This window comes from Toxotes jaculatrix, chromosome 11 (genome assembly GCF_017976425.1).
Source record: "Toxotes jaculatrix isolate fToxJac2 chromosome 11, fToxJac2.pri, whole genome shotgun sequence".
Classification (NCBI taxonomy): domain Eukaryota; kingdom Metazoa; phylum Chordata; class Actinopteri; family Toxotidae; genus Toxotes; species Toxotes jaculatrix.
The window spans coordinates 18,374,813-18,394,389 of record NC_054404.1 but is presented as its reverse complement, the minus strand read 5'-3'; the positions used below and the strand labels follow the sequence as shown (position 1 = coordinate 18,394,389).

The following is a 19,577-nucleotide window of genomic DNA, read 5'->3' as shown; positions in this document are numbered from 1 at the left end:
ATGTCCTCCACAGGGTGAACCATAATAGCTCTGGTGACTAAATTTTCATCTGCCACCACCATTAGGTCAACTTGCTTCAGAAGCTGTCCCTAATGCCATGAGCTAAGGGTTGGCTTTATCACTGTTGTACCGCATGCCATCATTACTAGATATGACCACATCCACGGCTGCCATTGGCAATCACACTCACTAATAGATCAACTCTGATCAACTTATATCAAATGAGATATATCAGCTACTCACTCTGTTCAATTAAATCTGTTGTGATAAGAGAAAAAAGGGGAAATCAATCAGCTAATCAGAGCACCTAATAGTCTGCCAGGAGACCAGCAAAGACTCTGTCTGATCAAAGTCAGACAGATCGAGACACACAGCCACACTATCATGGCAATGACGAGTTCCCCGTTCATTAACAAAATTGCTTTGACCGCTGGCTTGAATTTAGAATCTAACTTGATCACATTTACTGTGTTTGTGCTGAGCTTAGCAGTTTTGCATGAAGACTTGCCCCACTGAGACAACTGATGTTTTTATGTAAAATGACACCACTCCAATCTGAATAAACTAGTCTGACAAACAGAAAAACATGCTCTGCCCACTTAATGAAGCTCTGCACATTTGTCCACTTTCTCTGAATTAATTGCAGACATGGTGGAAACTCTCTATTCTCACGTTAAGTAAAGAATCAAAGCATACAAACAAAATACTTTCTCCTAAAAAGCACTGAGTACTGACAGCTAAACCATCTCCACCCATATCACATACTAAGAAAAAGAAATTTAGCTCAAAGGAATGTGTAGTTGATAATGAAAACAGATTCTTCCAACTTATAAAAATAAAACAAATACTCTACCACAAAAATGCACAACTTCATACTTAGTGCAACTTAAACATCCAACAAAGTAAAAGGTTAGGACAAAAATGTATTTTTCCATCATTTATTTCGCAAATGTGCCATAAACACTTGCAAAAAAAAAAAAACATCTTAAAGTTGGTCCAGTAGAAAAAAAAAACACTTGAATGATTTAATACTTTGTTTTTCAGCTTTCAATTCTGTCAAGTAAATTTGGAGTCTATGTTTAAGTCTAAATGGGGGAGCGGATTGCTAGTTGGTGGTTCCAAAACAAATTTATCTGTCAATCATACATAAATATCCAGAAATCAATCTCGCTTCCTAATGCAAAGCTAAGAAAGAGTAAAATGACTGGATAGAAATGGCATCAACATCTACATAAGAAAGGGATTAGATGACTATAAAATGTACACTTTTTTAAAAATTTAACTTAATATTCACATTCATATATAAAACTTACAAAACCTGGATCTTTCAAACCTACTAAAAATAGCTTTCTTCTGTTACTGCTGAAAGACCATTTTAAATTACCATAGATTTAATGGATTATTTATGTATTGTCAGCATAATTAATGTCATCATTTCTGCCATATTGTTTTTGTTCTTTTTTCCAAACTTTTTTTTGATTTATTTCAAAAACACATAAGTCAATAAATTAACATGCTACCTCAGTCCCTGAAAGCCAATACTCAACTGTGTTACTGAGTGAGAGTAAGACAGGTGTTTGTGTTTATATTAAAGTGTGTATCCATGTCTGCACGTGTGAGTGTGTGTGAAGAGAAATATAGTACACATAACCTGTTAGCATACCTGCCTCAAACTCAAAGTAGGGTAGGGTGGGATGGGGTTACTTCGGAGTCCATACAAAAAATAATTCATTGTAAATATATAATATATATTTATACATATTTGAATATATTTACAAATATACCCAGCACTATACATTATACTGTGTATTTTTTTCTCCAGAATAACTGTGAAGGCTTATCTAGAGAACTGAAAAAGAAATGCATCAATATTACAAAATAAACAGGAGAGCAGTCTCTATATGTGCTCTCCTCCTATTCCTCTGTTTTGTTAGTCAGAGCTTTGTCTCTCAGTCCTTTTCCTATTCGTCATCCTCTTCTAGTCCCTTGTTTTAAGTTCACATTGATCCATACATTCCTCCAGGAGCAAAGAACAGTCTTGGAATGCCAGCCACTGGAATGGGATCACCAAACAAGTAATGCCGTTGATTGCAAAAAACTCTCTCGGTATAAACATGAGAACCAAACTGAAAAGTCTGTGTATTTATATGAAGGGAGAGGAGGAGGAGGGACCCCAGTGAATGTCAGTTCATCCAAAACACAGCTTCTGCAGAGTCCCTGTTCTCTCGTTTAAGACCTCATGTGAGCATGTGGTGTATGTAGTGTGTGTGTGTATGTCTGTACATGGCAGTATGAGTGTGTGACAGCAGCGCTGCCACCAGCCCAGTCCCGTCTTGGTCCATTAGTCCACTGGGAGCCAGAGGGGTGATGGGGGGGCAGGAGGGTTGGGTGGATGTCAGAGAGGGTGTCTGTGCTACGTGTGTTTTGAGATGCTGAGGGGGTAAGACTGGGGTAAGTCAAGCTGGGGTAGAGAGGGTGGGTGGGGGCTCATGTTTTGACATTTCCATTGATGTGCTGGTACTTGGGGAGGCAGGGCTCGTCCGGTAACGGGTCGTGGGAAAACACAGAGTCGTCACCGGAGGAGCAGGAGCTGCGAGTGTCGGGGAAACTGGGGGAATACTGCTCTGCTGGGGCGCACAGGTCCAGATACTCCTGTAGACACAGACAGAGGAAAGAGAGGGTTGGGTGCGATCGTTTACACTCAGACACAAGCTCATATGTTCGCTCGAAGGAGTGAGAGGCGAAAGACCTAGAGCAAACAAGAGAACATAAATACAGCGCTGAAATCCAGTCAACAAGAACAGGGACTTTCCAGAGGAGGGTGAGAGAGGTGGAGGAGAAGAGTATCACCTTCATCATGATATTTATCTAAATCATCCAAAATCACCCTGTAAGGATTTATGAAACAGAGCAGAAAAAATAATCGTAAACTGGATACTGTACAAAAATATTTGCAGGAATAATAAGTAATAAATTGAATGTTTGACTGCTGGCTGTTCCAGTGGAGCCTGAAGACAGCAGGGTTGACCTAGTTGCAGTTTTGGTCCACTACAAAACAGTTCAATGTGGTTGCGAAGTTGGGGAAAAGAGGATACGTTTAGACCAGAGAACTGGGGCAGAGTTGTGGCATCTTGGCCTTTACAGCATCCCCTCACATCACTCTCAAGTTCAATCCAAACAAATCTGACATCTGACACCGAAACGCCCAACATAAATACTATGAGAGGGCTGGAAAAAATAAAGGCGCTGGCAGAACACAACACTGAACTGAAAAAATGAAGATGAAGGAAGATGAAAACCCTAAAAAGTCCTGTTATTAATTTTTGACTCGGTCCACTGTTGTCAAGTTGTTTCGGTCTTTTCATGTCAGCTGAGGCACCCTTTTTTCCCCTCCTCCTCGTCTTTCATGGCTGTTATTGGGAATAGTTGTGAGGAGGAAGAGTTCTTGGGGTTTTCTAGAAAATGAGTACTGGCTTCCATTTTCCCAGCTCAACACGAGAAGGCTCACATTACTAAAGACCTCCACATCTGCCAGCGGTTTGGGGCAGAGGGAAGGAGGGGGGAGGCAAGAAAAAGGCGCTTTATTACATTTCAAAAGTTCAAACTCAAAGTTGGGCTTTTTTGGCATAAATTCATGAAGCTCCAGCTCCAGAGCAGACGAGTCTTGACAGCTTTCCATCGACGGCCTCTTTTCAGGTCGGCATGCGGATATCACACAAGACAGGAAGGGGAATGGAAAGAAATGCAGGCCATTATAGTGAGTGAGGCATGGATGTGATGATTGGGCAACTTCACTGGGCCGTAGCGGCCATGTTGGGCCTGGATCAAATCATCCGGCCATTTTTTCGGTCACCATTTAGGCCTTGTGTCAGCAACGTGGCTGCTAATGCTCCTAAAGCTTTCAGCAACATTCTGCTGGATCCTGCATGCACTGGCAAGAGTGTGATTTAGTTTGGACTGAGAAACGTGTAACTGTGTGTAGGAATGTATCATATTATTTTATTTTATTAAGAAATACTGGAATTTGGCAGGTAATTATAGGGTTTGTGTAGCATGGCTTCTGACCACCCTGAATCCAGGAACTTTATGGAATAAATAAATGTGTGTGAAGAAGAATGACAGAGCTTCACTCACCTCGTTGGTGCTGAGGGTGAGGATGCGATCCAGATCTTCTACTAGCTGCTTGAAGGTGGGTCTCTGGGATGAGATGGCATGCCAGCAGTCTTTCATCATCATGTACCTGGGAGACAGGAAATTTGAATCAGTTTACACAAAGGAGAAGAGTGAATGAAGGGAGAGGAAACTGAGTTATTCAGGCATTACTCGGGAATTAGGCATTATTGGGTTTATCCAAACTCAAGCTGTGCCACTTCTTATCCACCTGGTCTTCAAGTTTCAAAACCCAGCTGAAATGGTTTATGCCACTGGAATCAGGTGTCTCCATATCAAAGAATAAATCAAAACAGCAGGCGCTCTCTGACACCACCTCATTTTCTTACATTTTGATGGGCTGCTGCTGATCATAAACATGCCTGCCAGTGCTTTGGATGTTTTAAATACTTTAATGTGTGTGTGCCATGCACTGCTTTCTAATTTGTTCTCCATCAGCCCTCTCAGTGTAGCGCCATGGCTGAACTGTGCCATTGTCCGCTGACTGCAGAGGACTAATTGTGAATGAGGACACTGATAGCAGCCAGTCACAGCTGTGCAGAGGCCTGACAGAGTGGACACAGAGCCCCGGAGTCATTGATCTGATGGAGACTGGGATGGCGCTGAGTCTCGTTGTAAGAGTGAGTGTGTATTTGAGTTATCAGCTTGGTCAGGGAAGATGCCAGTTTGGCAGAAACACTTACAGCTCGTTGGTGCAGTTGCCAGGCTTGTCCATGCGATGGCCCTCTTTGAGCAACTTGAAGAGCTCTTCAACAGGAATGCCAGGGTATGGTGAGCCCCCCAGGGTGAAGATCTCCCACATCAACACCCCAAATGACCAGCTGGTAAGACAGAAACAGACATATTAGTAATCTGGTCATGATAAACAAGAATGACACTGAAACAGCAGGATTCATCTGTGAATAGTGTTCAAGAGTTTTCAGTGTAGTATAAATAACATTAGGCCCAATGAGTGTCACTTTCCTTTAACCTACAGATAATTTACATAGAGCCACTTAGCCAAAGTTTGGAAACGACTTCAACAGTGTGACAGCACTGGTGTCAATGCCCTCTTTCTGCCGTCCGGTGGCTTGTAGCGCAAACCCGCTCCCAGTGCCACTCTGGCCCTGATCTCAATGATGGCTTTTGTGCCCGGCTGGCCGGTCACACAGTCTGGCATTGTCCAGTCACACCACACCAAAACAAACAGCAGACCACCCACAGCAGACAAAAGAGGAGAGAGGCGTCCAGCGATGGGTAGTGAATATTAACGATTAACTACTTCCTCGTCGCAGCATCCGGTGGTTTAATATCGGTGACTCAGTGCCGCTGATTTCCATCACTGTCGTGCTGCATGTTTATATTAGAGATCCAGAGCGTTTCAATTGAATCATTCTTGCACTGACAAAGTGCTTGATTCATGTCCACACAAAGGCTGTATTATCATGAATGTGCACGCATGCACATTAAGGCAGACACAGGCCATGTTACTGGTCCAACCAGGCAAGTAGGCATGGACAAGCAGGTTGGGCGTTTATCAGTTCCTCCATCTGTTTACACAACCAGCCCCAGGTTTGGTCTCTCCTCTATCTCTGCGTTGTATCTCTCCACTTATTCTACTTTGTAACCTTTGTCTCTTGGTGCTTGTCAACCTGTCGGATTGTGCAGGTTCGTGTCCACCTGCAACCAACCGTGACTCACCAAACAAACACGCACACCAACACGCTCCAGGTCACTTTAAAAGACCAGGCATTCATCCTTACAAGAGCGGTTCACATTCTGAAGTCATTCATACCTCATTACATTCAGGGCGTACGTTCTCTGTAACTGAAGTTTCTGATATTGACTGAAAGTACCATGAATATAAATGTCAGAGAACCACTCAATATATGTACATACATCAACAAATCTGATTAAAACATGAAGATTTGAGGATCTGAAACATGGTATAGGAGCTAAAGCTGAAGGAATACATTAGTTTGTCTCAGATGTCCCACACTGAATCCACAAAGCCTGGCCATGACACCGTCTCTCTGCGCTTGGGCTGTAGTTGTAGCCCAAGCGCAGAGAGTGTGGCCTTACCTACACCAGCCAGAGCTGAGTCCCCTGGGCCCATTTGTCAAAACAACAAGGGTTTCATTGGAATTCATGTATTCATTTAATCTGATGTCATATATGGATCGCCTTCTGGTGATGTTTGAGTGTAAGCCCCCCCCAACACCTCTCCTCATCTTCCTTCTTCCTTCATATGCTATGTGAAAAGCCAATTACTAAAAGTGAGTGATGAAACATAATTAGCAGTGAGCTGATAGAAAGGACTACAGTAGTCACTTCATGCCCCCCCTTGCAGCCCCATGCACTCCCTCAGTTTATTGATTGGTGCTGTACTATGGAACATGAAGGGCATGGTGTGTACATACACATTATTTATGTGCACAAACACATATACACAACCATGGACACTGGAGAGAGTCTCTATCCAAGTGCTTAACTGGATGGAGTGCTACTGGTGTATGACTCATACACACACACATACACACACACACACACACACACACACACACACACACACACACACACACACACACACACACACACACACACACACACACACACACACACAAGATCTCCTTTCCCAGGGGTCAGCATGCAAGGCATTTATCTAATTGCCACATACACTTTGTGCTGCCAGTGTCTGGAGAAGATACTTCAAACAACGCTGTCAGAACGCATAAGATTCAAACACCAAAAAGAGAGGGACGCTCTCCCTTTGTTCTGTTTTTAGAATGAGTACTCTCGAACTTAAAAAAAGAGAGAGAGACAGAGACGGGTCAGCAATTCACATACCAGATGAATGAAAATAAGAATGATGGGGTGAAAGGAGGGAGGGAGGAGATTATTTTGATCATGGAACAGCTCCAAAATGATGAGCCACATGTTCAAAGTGTTGCTGAATGAGGAGAGGAGAGTGAAAACGGGATGGCAGGGGGGTTAAAGGGGGTGGGGTCTAGGGAGGATGAGGCCCGGACTGAAGGGCTGCAGCATTGTTGCATTCAGACATGTGCGGAGGCCCAAAAGGAGGGGAAACTTCCGAGCCAAGCCGGACGAGCGAGGGATGAGGCGGCGGGGGAGGAGGTGCTGGTGGGCTCCGGGCTCCTTCCAGGGCCCTTTGAAGCCGGTCAGATTAGTAACACGGCATTGACTACAAGTCTAGCGTGAAATCCTCACTTTTGCCACAGACTGGCCAGTGCTGGCCCCCTATAGCCAGTCATCCCCACCTAAAACTTACCAGCACTGCACCAAAAGACCTAATCCACTCCCTTCTCCTGTACTCCTGAAAAACAACCCCCCAAATCTGACTGCAGGCCACAGGAAACCAGCTGGGCTGCACATTAAATCTCAAAAATAGCAGTGACAGAATATTTTTTATCAAGATGGGTTTACTTGCATCACAGATGTGTGTAAGTTAATTTGGTATCGTGCATTTGTGGCTGTGGGATGCAGAAGCAGTTTGTTTAATACTTACACATCACTCTGGTGTGTGTAGACCCGGTCAAACAGCGCCTCTGGAGCCATCCATTTTACCGGGAGACGACCCTGAGGACACACACACAGGTGAGAGGTCAAACAACAATCTACACATAAACCACAGACAAACACCTACATTTCTGGCCTATTTGAATTAATTCAAATAGGCCCTGCGAGATCTCATTACTTCTGGAAAGCCTGGGGAATACGGCACTAGGCACCAGGAGCGATTATCTGAGAAGAGGATTTCCCAGAGGAACATTTACATTGTTAAAGTAACAGAGCTGATAAACAGGGTCACAGATAAAGGAGAGAGTTTATCTCTATGTGCTATTAAAACAAGCTAAGCACAGCTGACAGGGCAACCTTGATAATTATCTGTGTAGCAGCCTAATGGCAAGAATAATCTCATCAAACTGTCGTAATCATTAAATGGAGAAGCAGCATCTAAATAAGTCCTTACAAAATAAGACTTTTCAACTTCTGTAAATAGTACTGTTCAACAAGTTGAACACATAATAGATATAAAATTGTACCTGTAGGGTTTCATTCATTACACTAATCTTATTGTGCACCTGCAATACTTTTTTACGGGGTAATACAACAATAATAAGATCACTGTAAATTGTTCTGTTCCAATCAGAAAGAAGAACATTGAAATGAAAAAAAGCAGCATTACAATGATAGCTCTGTCTAGATTGGTTTAACATAAGTGATCATCACTGTAGCTGCTGTCATTGTCCTAATCATCATCACCATCAGCATCATTGCATATTGTTGTCGTTGTCAGCTAGTTCTCAGCATGATCGTGCATGCGATGAAAAGGCAGCCATGCATACTAAATGAGGATGTGCAGGCAACGCTGCTCTGCGGTGGGAAAGAAGGACACTATGGAGATGTCAATTATGTTTAAGCCGCTCCCCTCTCTAACTCACTCTGTCTCTCTTTCTGGCTAATTGTATAAGTGTCTGTGGAACCAAAGGAACAAGAGACTGAGGGATAAACAAGGCAGAGCCTCCAGAAGCACTACATTCACAGACTGCCTGGGAACCCACAGCTTCTGCCAAGACACCAGCCGAGGGAAAGAGTGAAACAGAAAGATGAGGGAAGGGAGGGATTTAGAGAAAAGAGAGAGACGGGTGGACTAATCTCACACTGCGGCTCTCAAAGACATTCCTGTCCCTAAAAGTGCCCATCCCTCAACATGCAGTGTGCCGGTTGAAGACTCACATTGGTCGTCTTTTTGTAGTAGTCAATGTTATGGACGTCCCTGGCTAGGCCAAAGTCAGCGATCTTCATGACGTTGCTCTCTGTGACCAGGACGTTCCTGGCTGCCAGGTCTCTGTGTATACACTGGGATGGAGAGAGAAAAAAAAAAGGGAGGGAGGTCACGTAGAGAGGAAAAGTGAGGGGAGGAGAAGAATAAGACAGTTACCTCATTCCATAAATAAATCAACTCTGAAACAGGTGTATACTTAATTTAGACCGGTGTTAAAATATCTGTGGTGCGTGTAATCATCCAGAAATCTCCTGCACAGAGGTAACACTTGACTGAATAACATGACGCCACTATGACTACGCCACCATGAACATGTCTGGATAAGTAAAGATTCTTTGCATACTTTTCCACATATATGACCGTAGTCTGCGAATCAGTGCGCATGTGCAAGCATGTACGTGTGTGTGAGTGCATGAGACAGTACACTCTGTCACATTCCAACAGTGAGAGGGAGCGTGAGGCTGCGTTTGGCCAACATGGCCGTACCCCCATTGTGAAAACTTCACAATTCTTCTACACAGAGGGGCTTTTGTTGTGGAACGAGAGACAATGTGGGGATTGGGCAGGGGGTAAGTGTAGTGTTTTTAGGAGACAATATTCCCACAGTGACGCACAAGAAAGCTTCCTACGTAAAAAAACCTTCCTGGATACAGCACATCAAACGTGCCATGTACTGGCACAGAAATCTGTCTGGGCAGCCAATAGGGGGATGTTCTCACTGATGTGAGGACGGGACATTCTGTGTGTTAGTGTGCATCCTCCTCTTACCTTCTGTGATGCTAGGTACTCCATGCCCCGTGCCACCTGGTAAGTGCAAGAGACCAGATCTTTGAAAGTGAGCTGTTCGTCTGAGACACGGGCGATGTCGTAGGAGTATTCCATGCCGGGCGGCCGGCGGGCTCGGAGGTACTCCCTAAGGTTGCCTTTGGAGGCGTACTCTACTATCACATAAAGGGGGCCTGCAACGGAGAAAAGACTCACATTACCTTTTGAACATGTTCATAAATGATTCCCTTTGAGAGAAAGTGGCACTGAACAAAATTCATGGTGAATTTTTAATGGAATTCATAAAAAACATGCAGCTCTTATTTGAATGTTAAGACTTCAAGAATCTGTTGCTTGCTTCAAGAAAGTTTCTGTTTTAAAAACACAAGGAAGTTTGTATGGAAAACACCGCACAAAAGGCCAGACTCCGCAAGCAGTGCTGCATCCAAGAATTTACGTAAATTTATAAATCTTCCAATACACAGTCATTTTCAGCTGGGATTTACCAGGTGTGAAAAGGGGCATAACTGCAAGTGGCCTCCATGTTGTTTATTTTCATTCTTTATACAATCATGGCTTCAGGAATAATTCTAAGACAAAAACTTTCTTGAGCGCTCAACTTTATCAACTCTTCTTATGACACAGTTAATAAGGCATATCAAGCAGCACCTTAAAAACATAGTATCACTCTGAATCCTATATCAACAAAGAATAAAATCATCTAAGTTTATTACTTATTACAAAAAACAACATCTGTGTATTCTGATTTCCTTCTTAAAATGGTACTGTTTGTTATGTCCTGTGCTACTCACCGTCTTGTGTACAGGCCCCCAAAAGATTAATGATGTTCTTATGTTTGCCGATCATCTTCATCATTTCCATCTCTGACACCAGGTCAGACAGGTCTTTCTCAGTGGCGTCATCTAAGAACAGAAGAGCGTGGATTGAAAGGTGTCAGGAAAAACTCAGCAAAACAAACACACCAGTCCCGTCTTCCCTTTAACCCTCCGACTCGGGACTCGCGGTGCTGCCCTGCCAGACAACACCTTGTTTTGTAGGTGCTTCTGATTAAGTGCGGCTGACGGACAATGTGGGCTAAAGTTACGAGGGAAGCTCCTCACACAGACTACAGAGGCATCTTTCAGTGTCAGGGGGAAGGAGGAGGAGGAATTAAAGACGTTCAATCTGGATTCATTATCTGCTGCACAGGCCCCTTTTTCATGGGTCTAGAGGTATCCAGACAGTCAGAATGGCATTGCCTGCATTCTTCTGCACCATTACCTTACCTGGAGTCACTCTAAAGAGCAGATTTCCATTGTCAAGGTAGGTCCAATAGCCTGCTGTTTTACCTGATCTACCCCCCTCCACCCACCCCACAATCCCCAACCAACCCAGTGCCCCCTCCTGCTGCTTTCATTAATCACTCCAGTGCTGCTAGTGTGACTTGCCTCTTTGTGTGGGTGCTGACTGAGCTCCAGCCAGCTGCTGCTCTGGGGTCAGGTATGTGACCGCCCCTAACCCTTACCTACCCAACTTGCCTCCCCCGGCCGTCACTCAGCAGCCACCAATAACGAATAATAATGGCAGCCCCAGGCTCCGCCTTGCCCTTTGCTGAACCCTCACTGGAGCATAAATCACCTATAAAATGTACTCAGGTTGCCCACAAGACATAATGAAGCAGTGTACATCTTATCCCAGTGGTCTGATTTTAAACACAGGGCAGACATTTACCATTACAATCTCACTGTGATTGTGCGCTGGCAGGAGACCCACTTACCTTTCAGCATCTTGACAGCAACAGTTACAGCTTCCTTGGGTTTGTCCTTATCGATGCCCAGGGCTTCTGCCATTACAACTTGGCCAAAGCAGCCTTCACCCAGGGGCTTGCCCAGGGTCAACCTGCAGCCACCAGACAGCAACACAAAAAGGGGAAACAAGAACAAAAAACAAGACAAAGCCGATTAGCTGCTGAAATACAAACTACAACTCATCGACCTGATCTGACTGTGGCATCGATTCCCTCCCTGTGCAGAAATAAACAGGTTAGATAGAGTCTGAGAATGACAGAGGTAATGAAACCAGGCACCGAGCCAGTTTCTCAACCTCACCCTGTCTGTTTTTCTTTCTTTCTTTTTTTTTTTTCCTAGATTTCTCTCTCTCTTTCAATCAGATTTTGTCTGTCTGAGTGCTTTATTGGCGCGGTGACTGCAGCCCGTGCCAGGGCAGTAGGTAGGAAGGCAGACATGGCAACGATAATCACCTGATAAAGCCAGGGAGAGGCACTCATTTCTAAACTGTTTACCCTGCCTTGGCATGTTCCAATATACACTCTTTACAAGTCATTACACAGGGCTTAGCTTAGCCCCGACACATTTTCCTGTGATGGATGGAATGCTGGCTTTGTGTTGTTATACAGGTGGGTCTGATGACAATAACAGGTGAAAATTTAAGTACTATTTTATTGTACGTCATGTCACAATTGCTGGCGTGTTAAACTTTATGTCCAAACTATATTACACTGATTGATATGGTGAAGAAATTATACTCACACATGCTTTCTCACAACGATCTGAACCACGGCACCTTTCTGACCCCTCAACTAGTGTATTCTGGTGCTTTTTCATTTGATTGGCAAGTGTTGGTCCCACCCCTAAGGCCCAGTGTCCCGGCTATGTAAACAACCACAGTGTGCAGTGCAAAGCCAAGGGCCCGAGGCCGGCGCCCTGCCGTAGTAACACAATCCCCTATCTGTCCACACACACTTCGCCACACTCAATGGCAGCCATTCTGTCCATCCAGCCACACATAATCGATGTTATTTTTCCTCCACGCAAACCGCAAACGTTAGCATTCCTCAGTGTTGTGAAATCCCAACATGATCCTTCAGGCACTGGGACGACGGGCAAGGAATAAAGACCCAAACAGAAAGACACACAGAGATGTACTGAGCCTGAACAAAACATCCCCCTTTTGGTTGGTTTATCAATTAAAATCAAAAACGTTTCACCAGAATGCCATTCTGCATGCACACAGAGAGTCCAGCATTACATCACAATTATTTTTTACACTGATGAGTGATGGTAAAATTTATGACCCTAGCTCTTTTTTACAACCATTTTAACAAAAGACAGACCTTCATGTTTATGCTTTGGGATTTTCCCTTTTCTTTCAAAACCAGAGGCCTCAAGTGGGTATTAAACTACTCTAACCTTTGCTGTCCTATTAAATCCACCCTGAAGCTTATCACTGGCCACTGCAACTGTGACTAACCGAAACCTCAGCGGTGCTAATTCCTCTGGTATGAAACTGAGCAAACACTCCTAGCACAGACATGCAGATAAAAGCTGCGAGCGCTAACCACTAATTAGCACAGCTCCATTCCTTACCATCAGAAGCATGTGTGTGTGTGTGAGACTATGTGTGAGTGAGAGTGTGATGTAGCAGCAGTTGTAATGATGAGGCAGGGTGCAGGGTGCCAAGTTCAGGTCATTTTACTACAGCACCAACAGATGAATCAGTAGCCTTTATCTCAGCCACCACAACCATTATTCACCAGTTAGTCATCATTGCCTGCTGTCTATCAGTGTTAATGACACTCTTCACCTACAACAATAGTTATCTGATCATTTAGCATCTGACATTCAATCAGACAGAGGTTCATTGTGTTGTGATGTTGGTGTTATTGACTACTGAAAAGCACCCTTTCAGTCAAAGATAGTTGTGGCAGCATTGAGGACAAAGGCCAAGGAAGTAGCACTGAAACTTGTCATGCATAAGGTTAAACAAGTACTGCATGCAGGTCTTGAAACTTGAATGTGTTATTATGAATACCCCTTCCAGATTAAAGTGGGATTGTGTAGCTCATCAGCATTTAAAGGCTTTTTTTATTCTTTATGCAGGATCTGAATCAGAGTTACATAATTATGTATTTCTGCATTTTGTAGAATGGTAAGATTTCCATCAGGACTAGGAAATTATTACTATTCTGAATGCAAAACATCAATTTTCATGAGTCACTGAAACCAGCAGAATCATTAAACCCTATTTTCTTAAGAACAAACAAACATACAAACAAACACAAAAATGTGCTCTATAGTTTCACTGTAAAATAAACTACAATTACATGACACCGAGTAGACGATACTGACAGAGAGGATGGATGAAGTCACGGAACAAAGCAGTGATCATAAGAAAACAGGCAGCCCTCACCTGTCTCGAGCAAACTCCCAGCGTGGATCCTCAGGAAGGTCATACTCGGGGATTGGCTCATCGTGGGCCGAGCTCCGACGTGTTGTGATGCGTACCAGCGGCGTACTGGAGTTCATAGAAGAGCTCGAGTCTGCTGACACCTGTGGGAAGAAAAACATTGGCTGATCACCGCAGTCTGGGTTCATAGGTCAGATAAAGCTCCAAGACATCACTAGAGGAGTCTGAGAAAATGTGTCTGTGTGATTGGCTGTTGAACTTATATTGAAATAAACAGCATTTTTGGTAAATATAGTACATTAATATGTATACTTTATATCCTTAATTTCAATGGCTAATGCTTTAAAGTTCCAGTAGAGGTTGTCTCAGTGCCAGAGATTACATTTCAGTGATCATTGAGAGGTGAGCAACAACAGTAATTTTGACGAATGTGTGTTAATCACTCAGCCTCGCCTCTGTCCCCGGGGCTCATCTCGACTCTCTCCACCCTAACCTTACCTTGACACAGGAATCAGTCTCGCCACTGAATGTAATCCAACACTTTTTGTACCTTTTGGAGCGTTGAGGGAAAAGCATGGCTCACACACAGAGAAAAAGGCTCTGGCTGCAGTTTCAGGCAGCAGTGTTAACTTGCACAGAAATGCATGCCTTCTGGGTGGTAGATCGGTTAAAATACCACAACAGTATATACTATGATGTGAGGGTTTTTTGCATATAAAAAAAAAGCAAAAAAAGTATCAACCATACAACTTTTATTATATTTATCTGCATTTTCATTTATGGAAATGAACTGTGGTTTGCTGCCTGTGATTGTATTTCTGCAGCACGTCTGCAGTGTAGTGTGTGTTTTTCTCCTCTAGGGGTGTTAGATGCCTTTAGAACTCTTTATCTACTTTCTGTTACCTGGCGGCGCAGAGGGATCTGCTTGCTCAGTTTGTGGACCGCTGGTTGACCCCCAAAGTCCGGTTTCTTTGCAGTGTTCCTCATGCGGCACACCACCACGATGCCCACCATGCAGGCGATGAGGAAGACACCTGCGCAGTATATTGCAATCTCCACGTAGTCTGGGGGAAAGGGCCCTGGGGATTTCTCAAGGGCTGAGGGACATAAAGGGGGAGAAGTGAGACGGAGGTCAGCCGAGGAAAGTTAGAGGGAGACTCTCACTGATCACTCTCACACACATGTATGAGTGACACACAGCCACATTCTTCGTTTGAACAGACACACATGGGTATCAGACAGGCACACACACAGACAGATGCTCAGGAGATGACTCATGCGTAAATGTAATCACAATCGGCAGACAAACTAAACAGAAATGATTTTGTAGCATCCTCCTCTCTCTGTTCTTCCCAAGGTACCAGCACGCCCACTCTGTTTTTTTTTAATCTAACAGGCCTGTACAGGGCTTAATGGGCTAAACAGATTTTTAAATCTTCACTCAGCCAGTACAACCAAGCCTGCATATGTCTGCATTCTGTGCGAATGTTGGAGACACGCGAGCACAAACACAAACACACACCCACGGACGACAGAACAATATGCGCTTCACTTCAAATCGCAAACAAGGGAGAGCGGTGTCCTTCGCGGTTGTATATGGCCTGAACTTCCTGTCGAGGAAGTGAGTAGAGTTTGTGTGTCTGTGTGTGTGTCTGCTATATAAACAGACCGTTCCATAATGCATAGCCCATCCAGACCGCAAACAAGGCTCTTGTGCAGCACGGCCAACCGAGCAGCCCGTCAGCCAGCTGGAGGTGAAGCTACAAGTAGGAACCTTTCTCCTGTCTGCTGCATATCTGCTGGTCCAAAAACCACAGCGCGTACGCAGAAGCCACAGCCTCGATGGCGCCACTGGTGCACATAGTGCACATCAAGGGCAATAAATATTACATATTACTCCCAGAGGAAATTGCTTGCCTGTGATCATTATGCTGTATTGTTTACAGACAAAACATAACTATTATCTCATTACAACATTAAGGGAAGGTTGATGCCAGTTGTCTCTTGAGGGCTGCAGACAGTCATCTACTCTCATTGATCTCATTTAATGCCCACCCTACATTTGGCTAGAACTCACGCTGAAACATTCATCTGTTTAGCCTGGAGTGAACTTGCGCAGACATGTCACAGAGTTTTATGTATTTGATCCTTTGGTATGCATAATTACAGGCCGAACATACAGCGACGGACAAAAATAGGATAAAACAAGTTGATAAATGGGAACACACACACAAATGGACAAACATTCATTCGCTGTGTAAAAGCAGAGATGTTTGGCCCTGATAATTGAGAAAGTCAAGCCAACTTGAAGAAAGTGTTGAGCTTTACCTTTCGATCTTTATTTCAAGAAGAAATAAAGTCTTAAAAGTCGGCAATTATCAGAGCCAGGAAAGTGGTGGAGAAATTTTTGAGCCATAAGTGAAACACATGAAAAAAAACCAAGATTTTTCATTGACATGCAGAGCCAAAGTGTGGCACTCAAAGACTTTCCCCAAGGAGCAGGAGAGAGATGTAACAGAAGGAAAAGAGAAAGCGGGAGACAAACCCTCCCTTCTGGAGACACTGGAGCTGCTCTGGGAGCTTCACTTCCGTCTCAGAGTTATAATAAGTCATCGGAAAACTACTCTGTTATCTGCTCAGAGCTTTCAACAGCTCGCCTATCCAGAAACTATTATAGAATATAAGCTCCCTGCTCTTAGGTTAGATTGTCTTGGTCGTTGACCATGACGGTTCATCGTAGTAATCCGATATTCGAGCAGTGTGCCTGTGGGAGGACTTGCCTTCTATAAAGGTCATTGAAATGACATAATCTAAAAATTTTAGACAAGAATGAGAAAAGAAAAAGGAAACGAGAGGACAGTATACAAGTGTATATACCTGGAAGCACCGTCAACCAAGCAGTGTGATAGGAGATCCCAATAGAATTACCCGCCAAGCACGTATACTCCCCAGCATCTTCAGCTGTTACATTGGGAAGGTAGAGAACTTCTATCTCCTTATCTGTGGTGTTAACACCTGCGGTCTGGGAGAGAGGAAGAAGAGGAAAAGAAAAAAGAGAGAGTCGAAGGTAAGAGTCGAGGGGGAACGGAAAGCAGAAATGGGGAGGACAAGCCACAGAGAAAAACGAGGGAGGACAGAGAGGGAGCGAGAGAGAGAGAGAGAGAGAGAGAGAGAGAGAGAGAGAGAGAGAGAGAGAGAGAGAGAGAGAAAAAATGAGACCCACAACACCAAGAGAGAAATAAGAGGAGCTGGATGGCGTCCATCGTGGAGGTTCCATCTAGAGCAAAGGATGTTGGGAGTTTCCATGGACGGGGGGAAGAGGCTTAATAAACAAAGACACAGATAGAGCCCAGTATGCCACCAGAACACAGGGAAATGGAGCCAATAGACCAAAAATAAAAACCCAAAAGGTTCCCGTCACCAACAGAACCTGATAAGAGTGACCAGTCTAATCCACATATTGGACTGGACGCATGATCAGACAAACACAGAAAGCATGGAGAGCACTGCCCTGCAACACCATACACCATGTTGACACAGCTCGCAAGACAAAAGAGATGTAAAGAAAAATGTAAGAGAAGGCAAAGTGAGATGCTAGCTGTGACAATTTCAGTGTCTGGGTATGCAGGTCTGACCAGTGCTTCCATGGCTGCACCATTCTCAGCAGTGGAGGGAGCAGCTGAAACACAAAAGTCTAACATTAGGGGAAGGGAAGGTCTGTGAACCCCAGGACCACCAAGAGACCACCAGCAGGACCACCACAGCACAGCAGGTCAGGGACGAAGCCCAGGAAACCACACCGGGAGGGAGGGAGGGTAAATGGGGTCAGGTCTCAAAGGTTACCTGGGATGACCGTCAGCCAGCCCGACTGGCTGGCCTCGCCTATATAATTGGAGACTTTACAGATATACTCTCCAGCATCCTCCTCTGTCACGTTGGTGAGGGTGAGCATCTCCACGTCTGAGCTGTTAATGCCTGAACGCTGTAATCCACACATACACATACTTAGACTTTAACATGGAAAATCAGACAAATAAGCAGAATTACTCAGACAGAAATGCCAACATCAGATACTACAGATACTGTATATGGAGGGAGAGAGCAGGAATCAGCACCAAGAGCCAGCATGGAAAAGACCTATCAGCTCTTAAGGGAGGAAATATAATGATTAGTTTCTCATATGAGCTTTGAGTTTCATCTGAAACACCTGCAACCTTTGGAAAAACACCTAAAAAAAGGAGGGAAGGATGGGCTTCTAATCAAGACACTAAAACGTAAAAAAAACCCAAAAACGGCAGGATTGTACCTTTAGCACTCGGACGTAGGGGTGTCCATCAGGGCCGTAGCGACTGCCGTTCTGAGTGATGTGTTTCAGCCACTGGATGTGAGGCTGGGCGTCACTGTAGACCTTGCAGACAAAGCGGGCGTCCTCTCCGACATGTACAGTGCTGTTGGCCGGGAGACCAGCTTGGAGAATGGGCCGGTGAGGGGACCGTTCTGTCGAGAGCATGGAAAATGTTAAAACTCAAAGTATAATACAAAATTTTAGGAGGCATCCACAAGTAATTTATTATATACACTTAACTTACATGCTGTCCAACAGGGAAGTATTTCAAAACTTTAACTTTAGGACGCATATAGTCAAATCTGAAGTTTTTAATGATGTGAAAACCGTGTGAACGTTTATCTTTGCAAAAGCAGAACTTCATGTGCTGTGAGTGCAAATGTTTCCCAGCAACCCTGACAGGTAAAATCACGACTGCTCTGCCTCCTTCTTATCTCTGAAGCATGTAAAGGCTTCACACAAAACAAAGAGGTGGAGGCATTTATCTCTGAAAGATAAAGAACTGGAGGAGATGGGGAGGACTTCCATAAAGTGGGGTGTAAATATTGCATATGAGCGAGGGGGCTAAGCTAAACTCTGTGCCAGTCTTGGAACTGAAACACCTTCATAGCACCCCCACATCTCCAGCTATCTGCATTCTTTTACAAGCAAACATTTGGCCTGCGAATCCAAACAGAGCGAGACCTGTTGAACAATGCCCCCTTTCAAAACACTACTGCCTTCAAAACCACACTGAGGAGCCCACCAACCCCCACACTGACAGCAACCACCCGCTGCCACCACCACACACACACACACACACACGCATGCACACACACGCACGCACACACACACACACACACACACACACACAATGACATCACTCTGCCTGGGGCGCTGCAGTGCCTTTCCAAAACAAAGCCTTAAGGTAGGTGAAGTGAATTCGTTCGTGCATATATGTGTGTGTGTGTGTATGTATAGGGTCGGGGGTGGGTCATGGGGGATGGTCAGGGGGTGAGGCTGTGTGATGAAGGGTGGAGGCTGGGTTTAAGAAGGAAGACTAAAAAAGGGAGAATTAGGAGGGTGAGTGAAGGAAAGAAAAGGGATCAACAGATGGAGAGTGCAGAAACTAGGAGGCAGAGACTTCTTCCATATGTCTGCCTGCCTGTCTTCCTCCCGCATCTTTCTGAAATCTGTCAGATCAGATGATTCCCACCCCTCCTTCCTCTCTCCCCATCTCCCTCCTCCTTCCTGCACATTCCTAGGGCTAGCCTTGTTTATTGTCTCTTTTTCTTTCCCCCTTTTTTCTCTCCTCCTCCATCTCTC

At 44.4% G+C, this 19,577-nt stretch overlaps 1 protein-coding gene across 5 annotated transcripts in view; it reads right to left on the bottom strand.

The window, feature by feature from the left end:
* Nucleotides 1–932: 932 nt before the first annotated feature.
* Nucleotides 933–19,577, bottom strand: part of fgfr2 (fibroblast growth factor receptor 2) — a 39,170-nt gene continuing 20,525 nt past the window's right edge. For 2 of the 5 annotated variants that reach the window (XM_041050596.1, XM_041050600.1), the window contains 12 exons: nucleotides 18,234–18,424; nucleotides 16,805–16,949; nucleotides 14,825–15,024; nucleotides 13,931–14,070; nucleotides 11,499–11,620; nucleotides 10,534–10,644; nucleotides 9,725–9,915; nucleotides 8,908–9,030; nucleotides 7,676–7,746; nucleotides 4,854–4,991; nucleotides 4,135–4,240; nucleotides 933–2,652 (listed from right to left, as the gene is read on the bottom strand). In XM_041050596.1, coding sequence (XP_040906530.1) covers nucleotides 2,488–2,652; nucleotides 4,135–4,240; nucleotides 4,854–4,991; nucleotides 7,676–7,746; nucleotides 8,908–9,030; nucleotides 9,725–9,915; nucleotides 10,534–10,644; nucleotides 11,499–11,620; nucleotides 13,931–14,070; nucleotides 14,825–15,024; nucleotides 16,805–16,949; nucleotides 18,234–18,424 — 1,703 coding nt within the window. In that variant the 3' untranslated portion in view covers nucleotides 933–2,487. Of the gene's footprint in view, nucleotides 2,653–4,134; nucleotides 4,241–4,853; nucleotides 4,992–7,675; nucleotides 7,747–8,907; nucleotides 9,031–9,724; nucleotides 9,916–10,533; nucleotides 10,645–11,498; nucleotides 11,621–13,930; nucleotides 14,071–14,824; nucleotides 15,025–16,804; nucleotides 16,950–17,770; nucleotides 17,910–18,233; nucleotides 18,425–19,577 lie in introns of all 5 variants that reach the window. The other 3 variants (XM_041050597.1, XM_041050599.1, XM_041050598.1) reach the window with 3 other exon arrangements.